This window comes from Poecilia latipinna, unplaced genomic scaffold (assembly GCF_001443285.1).
Source record: "Poecilia latipinna isolate Pla-1442-1.1 unplaced genomic scaffold, P_latipinna-1.0 Scaffold430, whole genome shotgun sequence".
Classification (NCBI taxonomy): Eukaryota; Metazoa; Chordata; class Actinopteri; order Cyprinodontiformes; family Poeciliidae; genus Poecilia; species Poecilia latipinna.
In genome coordinates this window covers 275,063-282,036 of record NW_015113046.1, presented here as the reverse complement: position 1 = coordinate 282,036, position 6,974 = coordinate 275,063, and the positions used below count along the sequence as shown (strand labels likewise).

At 41.1% G+C, this 6,974-nt stretch overlaps 1 protein-coding gene and 1 long non-coding RNA gene across 5 annotated transcripts; one reads left to right on the top strand and one right to left on the bottom strand.

Annotated features, from left to right (window-relative positions):
• The first annotated feature begins 429 nt into the window (after positions 1-429).
• On the top strand, positions 430-6,645 carry LOC106950942 (calcitonin gene-related peptide). Of its 4 annotated transcripts, none has more exons than XM_015038135.1 (4): positions 430-580; positions 1,457-1,548; positions 3,057-3,191; positions 4,224-4,493. In XM_015038135.1, exons 2-4 carry the CDS (start codon positions 1,463-1,465, stop codon positions 4,411-4,413), a joined length of 411 nt encoding a protein of 136 aa, XP_014893621.1. In that variant the 5' UTR covers positions 430-580; positions 1,457-1,462; the 3' UTR covers positions 4,414-4,493. The 4 variants fall into 4 exon arrangements, with proteins under 4 accessions (XP_014893621.1, XP_014893617.1, XP_014893618.1 ...); XM_015038132.1 differs by lacking the exons at positions 430-580; positions 4,224-4,493 and adding exons at positions 5,615-5,805; positions 5,902-6,645 and having other exon boundaries at positions 1,109-1,548; XM_015038134.1 differs by lacking the exons at positions 430-580; positions 4,224-4,493 and adding exons at positions 5,618-5,805; positions 5,902-6,645 and having other exon boundaries at positions 1,115-1,548.
• LOC106950944 (uncharacterized) lies at positions 4,617-5,617 on the bottom strand. The gene is made up of 2 exons (XR_001425711.1): positions 5,172-5,617; positions 4,617-5,004 (listed from the first exon to the last, which is right to left on the bottom strand). It is a non-coding gene; the product is annotated as an uncharacterized LOC106950944 (long non-coding RNA).
• Positions 6,646-6,974: the final 329 nt, after the last annotated feature.

Sequence of the window (6,974 nt, the reverse complement as noted above, 5' to 3'; positions counted from 1 at the left end):
ATGGCCCCGCCTGCAAGTGCTTATTCAGGAGGGGAAGCGGTGACTTACAGGGGTGGGGGTGCCCTTTATTGATCTCCTAGTTTGAGATGCAGCATGAAACGAACCATTTTTGGAAACTTTTTTTCAACTATTTATCGCCGGCGGTGCTACTGCACGTCCATCAGTTCACTCTGCCTCTTATTTGATTAATGACATCAATGCAAACTAGTGATGGCAAATGGTCCATATGACTGGTGAATTTTGTGAATGGAGCACTTAGTGACTGAGGAATGACGTCAGCACAAAAGCCATGTCTCAGCGGCGAGCCAAGTCCGAACGGGGGGTCTAGAGAAGGCTTCCCATTGGCTCGCCGTAACATCACGGCCCACGCGATTGGCTGCCAGCAGATAATTAAACACCTACACAGTCGATGCACAAATCCGAGTGGTGGGATATATAGGCTGGTGGTTGGCACTTCATGCAACAGAGTCAAGAGTTGTTCTGCAAGTTGAGAGAAAGTCAACTTCTTGTTGTTTTGAACAGAGATTCAGAGAGATATTTATATATATTTATTTTTACTGCTTGGTGATTATCATTGAAGGTGAGTGTTGACTTCCTTTATTGTCTTGATCAGTGGGTTGGGGTTGTATTTTGACTCTTTGGCTGTGGGTGGCAGCTGTTTGACTGGGTTGATGTGAATGAAATGAGGCTGGTTACCAGAAGCAGAAGATGTTGGGAAGCTCCCGTTTTCCTCTTGGGGATTAAAGACTCAGCCAAGTTGGAAAAAGAGGGAGGAAAGGTAGAAACGATGAGGAAGGAGATTTTCAGAAAAAGCAAAAAAAAATAAAAAATTACTGAGGCGGTGCAATTCATGAGAAAAACGAGCAGAAGCAACCAGCTCAAAGTGTGCGTGTGTGTTGCAGACAAAATGTGTGTGTGTGTTAGAGAGTGCTGGAAGCTCATTACACTAATGCACTGGTCCCTTAGGGAGTTGGCAAGCTTGGAGTAACCCCCCCCAACACCACCACCACCTCTCTTTCACCCCTCCTCTTCCAGCAACTGCTACCTATATTGCAGAGTCTGGGACCCTTGCCTACCTTTCCCCCCCTTCTCAAACACACACACGTACACACACATTTATGCACACCCAGCTACCTGCAGGCATGTCGCACTCCAGTCCCCACTGCGAATGACAAGAGAGAACTACATGTCCTGTGCTCGCTGCTGGATATTTCGGAACAGTGCGTTTCGATGAACAAGAGTAGAACGGGGGGGGTGGCTGCCGTGTGTGTGAGGATGAGGAGACGTGGGAAGAACTAAGCCAAGTTTGATAGGAACTCAAGGGTGTGGGGGGAGGAGGAAGAAGGGGCTCGGCGAGCAGCAAGTCCATTTGTTACACATGTTGCCTTGTAGATACATCAGTGCGCAAGATGCTGACAAGAGGGTTGGGGTGGGGGTGTCTTCCTTCCTGTTGCAGGGGACCATGGTTATGTTGAAGATCTCAGCTTTCCTCGTTGCCTACGCCCTGGTCATCTGCCAGATGTACTGCTCACAAGCCGCCCCTGCCAGGTGAGACACGGCTCTTGCAATTTACTTTTCGTTCAGGCGGCTGTCAAGCACTTGTAGTGATTTCTGGATTTAAAAGCAACGATGATATGACAAACAATTGGTTTCCTGGTTTTCAGTTTTTCTCTTTTAAAAAAACTGTAGTCTTACAAGGTTTTTCTAGTCATTATGTCTTTCTTTTTGAGGAATTATCTGCAGCAACTTTAATAGAAGCAGTAAAAGTTGATATACGTAAATGTACATATACAAGTGTTATGTTTTATTATCAAATGTATAGCATACTGTAAATTCAGCTATACAGCAAAAACACAAAATCTTATACAGTATTTATATTCCATTCTCTAATGCAAATATCTTGGTACACTTGGAAATAAGACAAACTAAATTATAAGTAATTTTTCAGCAAGATATAGAAGCTTGTTTTAAGTCAATAATTACCTAATATTGATTTTAAAAAGTAACATTGACAGATTTTTTTTTTTACTTGTAACATGGAAAAATGTTGTTAAATGAAATAATCTGCCAGTGGAACTAGTACTTTTAGTCAATACTAAGGAATTGTTAACCTAAAACAATCTCCTATTCTTTGCTGAAAAGTTTCTTGTAAGCTAGTTCTCTTATTTGAAGTGTATCAAGATATTTCCACTAGAAACTAAACAAAAAGGTACTCGGTAAGATTTTGTGTTTTTGCAGTGTAAGAATACATTCTAACATTTTAAATATTTTACATTTAAAAGGTTGTTTTACTAATTCATGCAACTTGATAAAATGGAATAGAATAGAATGTGGTTGATATAATCCCAACCTTGGATGTCTTAATTGTAGCTAAACATTATGATGCAAATAATAAAAAAAGATAAAATTTAATGCTGGGTTTAGAATTTAAAAGTCATAAAGTTAGGAAAGAAAACCTGAAAAACATTGAATTTGTTGCACAAAACGTGATTGCACATCTATTCCGCTGTTTACATACTATTAATAAAACACAAAAAGAGGAAGTTGTAATTCACTCCAGAGGGAGATAAATGAGACCTATATATCCATATGGAGCTCCATTCCAGCCTCTCTCCCGAGTGTTCCTATGAAGCTATTGATTTTGCAATAAATCTAAAGCTTGTTGGAAATCAGCCCCCCTTTCTCAAATGGGGCACTTTCCGCAGACTGTCCCCCCCACCAGCCGATCCCCAACCCCTCCCTAGTGTTGGCCACTGGCCCTCAAACTCAGGCGTCATTACTCTCCAAGGTGCTGATGTCTCCGCCTCCCCTTCCCATCCATCGTCTTTACCAGTACCCCAAGATCCCACCCCAACAAACACACACGCATCCTGGCATCTCGGGGCGTTTGTGGGGCCGTGTGAGCTCTTAGACCTCTTAAAAATCTTCAAAACCAGCTTTTGAGTTACTTAAATGCCCCATGAAATGTGTGACAAATGTCCAGCAGCTCCCTAAGGGCGATAACTCCTGCCCCACTGACTGTTTGTCCCCTTGTCCCCTGAACCGTCCCATCACAGACCAGGTTTAGAGTCCATGTCAGAACGAGTCACGCTCACGGACTACGAGGCGCGAAGGTTACTGAACGCCATCGTCAAGGAGTTTGTGCAGATGACGGCAGAAGAGATGGAGCAGCAGGCGACCGAGGGAAACAGGTACATCCCATTCTTATTTCCTCAAATAAAGCTTTAATATTTCCTCACAGCAGAAGCAACTCACAGACGACTCGATTTCTAATGCAATAATGTAGAGTAGCCTCGATCATCAAGTTAATTTCATTTATGTATTACCATGCCTTATTCTGGAGACTTACACAAATAGTGTGGTGGGTTTAAGAACAGATTTGTTCTACAACTTTCTAGAACATGTTCTAGAATTATTAGACTACATTTTGTTCAGGCGACAACGTGGACAGGTCCTGAACCTGGCTGCTTTCAGCGAAAATGTAAACCGGACAGATTGTTTTTAGATTGTTCCCACGTTTCACTCTCTGGTTTCATTCTAACACCACTGCTGATGCATCATCATAAGTCAGCTCTAGAGAGGTATGTACTTTTGGCAAAACCATAGGGAAAAAAAAAAAAAACATATTTTCTTTCCACAACAAAATGCTAAAATGGGGAAATAAAAAAAAAACAATCTGTATTCTCTGTCATGACCCTTTATCCCGCATGAAACAAACCTGGTATTGACTTTGTGTGAAGGGGTGAAAAACTGCCTGCTGGGCATGTGAACATGTGAAAAGCATATATTTACTTATCAACCCCCCCCCCCGGCCCCCCCAAAAAAAAAACAAAAAAAAAAAAAAACAAGTGTGCATGATGCCAGTTACAGTTACGGGAAGCTGCATGACTGTGGGAAGTGGATGGGTTGTTTTTGTTGGTGTAAAAGATGCAGGATTTCTGGGAGAGGGGGTTGGCGCATGACGGGATGGATGATGAGTTCTTTGAATGTTTCAAAATAGAAAAGCTGGTGGCATGATGCTGTATGAGGTTTGAGACGTTCCTGTTCCACTTTTGTTTAAGCTGTGACGGCATGAGACAGAAATGCATGTGAGGTCAGAGCAGAGTGCGAGTGGAGGCTAGAGAAAAGACCAAAACGATGATGATTTTTCTTGCATGTTTTCCCTTACCTATGAGTCCTTTTTTTCTCTGCATGTCTTTTTCTGTGTGTCCCCTCCCCAACAGCATGGGCAGGCCCCTAACCAAGCGCTGTTCCAACCTCAGCACTTGCGTGCTGGGCAAACTGTCTCAGGAGCTGCACAAGTTGCAGACATTCCCCCGCACGAACGTGGGAGCGGGAACGCCCGGCAAGAAGCGCGGCGCTCCTGAGAGGGACAGCTATGCAAGCTACGGCGAGACGTTTGACAGCATCTAAGCCCTTCTTTCTCCTCTCCCTTCTCCTCTCTCTCCTTTTATTTATCCTTTCTTCTTACCTATCCCTTCATCCCGGTTTGCTCTCCGTATTTTTCATCCTGGCAAGTGCATGCTAACTCCTACTGGCTTGTTTGACATGAGAAGAACCTGATTTTTTTCTCTTTTTTTATGTACCTCTTTCCCACTTTTTTCCCTGCTTGTTTCTTTTTTTGGCAGAGAATAATTTGTTCCTTTTATCTCAGACAATCAGACATAATTTACACAGCTGTAATTTACAATATCAGATATCCATTTCTGTGTAGTGTTATTTGATGGCATCTGATAGACAGATCACTTAATGTAACCATTAATAAATAATCCACTCATGAAGACACCATGTTTGTTGTTCAATAAACGTATTTTTCTACCAGGAAGCCTTAGCTCCTGTTCGTTTTTTAAAAACACACAGAAATTGGGTTGTATGAACACGCGAGAACAAAATTTAAATGAATTAAGAGTGTAAAGTCACTTTAAGACGCCTTGGAAAGGTAAGAAAATAATCCGCTTATGAGACACCATGTTGTTCAACAAATGTAGTTTTCTACCAGGAAGCCTTAGCTCATGTTAGTTGTTTTTAAAAGACAAAAAATTTGATTAGCATGAACACAAGCAAAATTAAATAAATTAGAGTGTAAATATACTATAAAATGCTTCAGTACGTCCACAGGTAAGAAAATAATCCACTGTTGAAGACACCAATGTCCTTTATTATTATTAAACCTTAGCTCCTGTTCGTTCGTTAAAGACACAAAAATTGGTTCGTATGAACACGCAAGAACGAAATTAGAGCGCAAATACACTTTAAGACGTCTTGAAATCGAATAAGTTATCAATCAGTTCAGAGGTAAGAATATAATCTACTCATGAGGCAAGATGTCTGTTGCCTAATGAATGTATTTTCTACAAGGAAGCCTTAGCCAGTGGAAAAAAAAAATCAATCACGTAAGACAGAAATTAAACGAATTAGAGCGTAAATGCACTTTTAAGACGCCTTGAAATCTGTCTGGGAAGTCCTCAGTAAGTCAACAGGTAAGAAAATACATAAGCTGTTACCTTATTTGTCCACTTTTATCAAATTTGTCGTACAGTCACTGTGTTGTGGTGTTAGCTCACGTAAACGTCACGTGGTGTCTTCGTGCTAATCTCCCTTTGCTGTCCTGAAGCAGCGTTACAGCACAGAAGCGCGCCTGCAACACGGCCACGTGCGTGACCCACCGCCTGGCCGACTTCCTCAGCCGGTCGGGGGGAATAGGCAACAGCAACTTCGTTCCCACCAATGTTGGCGCCAAGGCCTTCGGCAGGCGAAGGAGAAGCACCCAGATGTGAGGGCTCCCCATCAACCTTTTGGGAAACGGTAAATAAAGTTTTATACAAATTGTATTTTATCGATAAAAATTTGGCGTTATTTCCTTAGGATGTACCTCAATTTCTCTCATTTTCTGTCTTTCAGAGGCGGACACCTGAAAAAAAAAAAGGAAAAAAAAAAAAAAACAACAACCTGTGAACAAAAATTCAACACAGCAAAACTACGCAGATAAATACTAAACTGGCCCTTTATCTTCTCTTTCACATTCTTACTGGAAAACAAGGGATGTTTTGTCCCCGTTATCCATCCTGTTAATAATCTTTTTCTTTTTTTTGGCTTTTGGCAAATAACTGAAAAAAAAATTGGAAAAAAAAGCACTTTACTTTATGTACATGAACAAATGAACTCCTTAAAGTAAAAAAAAAAAACATCCCGATGGGTTGCTCTTTTTTATACATGAATATTATTGGAAAATAAAATGAAAACAGCAGTGGTTATCACTTTCTTTTTTTCGCCCCACGTTTCACCTCGTTAGAGCACATTTGTAGCACCGACCCCCAGCTGAGATTCATATATTAACATTCCCCCCTTTACGCTGGTAAAGATCCTCCCCACTTTGCTCCCCTCTCCCCACACAACGGCTGTTGTCTTGTGCCTTGATGTAGAAAAATTTACATGAACATGATTGTACGGCTTCGTTTTGAGACGGCAATGAAGAACCCGAGTGAGGATGAGGAGGAGAACGGAGATGGATTCATATTGTAAACAATATTGTGAAAAACAAAAATTTCAGCAAGATTAAAATGTATTTTAGATACACTTTGGTTTGAGGTAATTGTGTTGTTCTTCAAAGCATTTTGTAAACAGATGTAGAGAGAGAGAGAGAGAGAGAGAAAAACATCACCTTCCACTTATATTTGTACTCACGATGCTGTCATTGATCCCAGAACAAATATGAAAACTATTAACATATGAGTCAAATTTACAAATACAAACAGTCTATAGAGAGCAGAAACGACTCATTCCAAACAAACCGGATAAGTCTGGGTACATGACAAGAAAAATTGGGAATTGCTGAACAAAAGGCAGCCAAAAAACAACCACAGCTGGTTGACCCATGCCGGGATATTTTAGGCAAAACGTAAAAAAATAAACCCACAATATTTGAATTTTCTGCAGGAAATTTAACATGACGGAAACCTTTTTGTGGGGTTTTA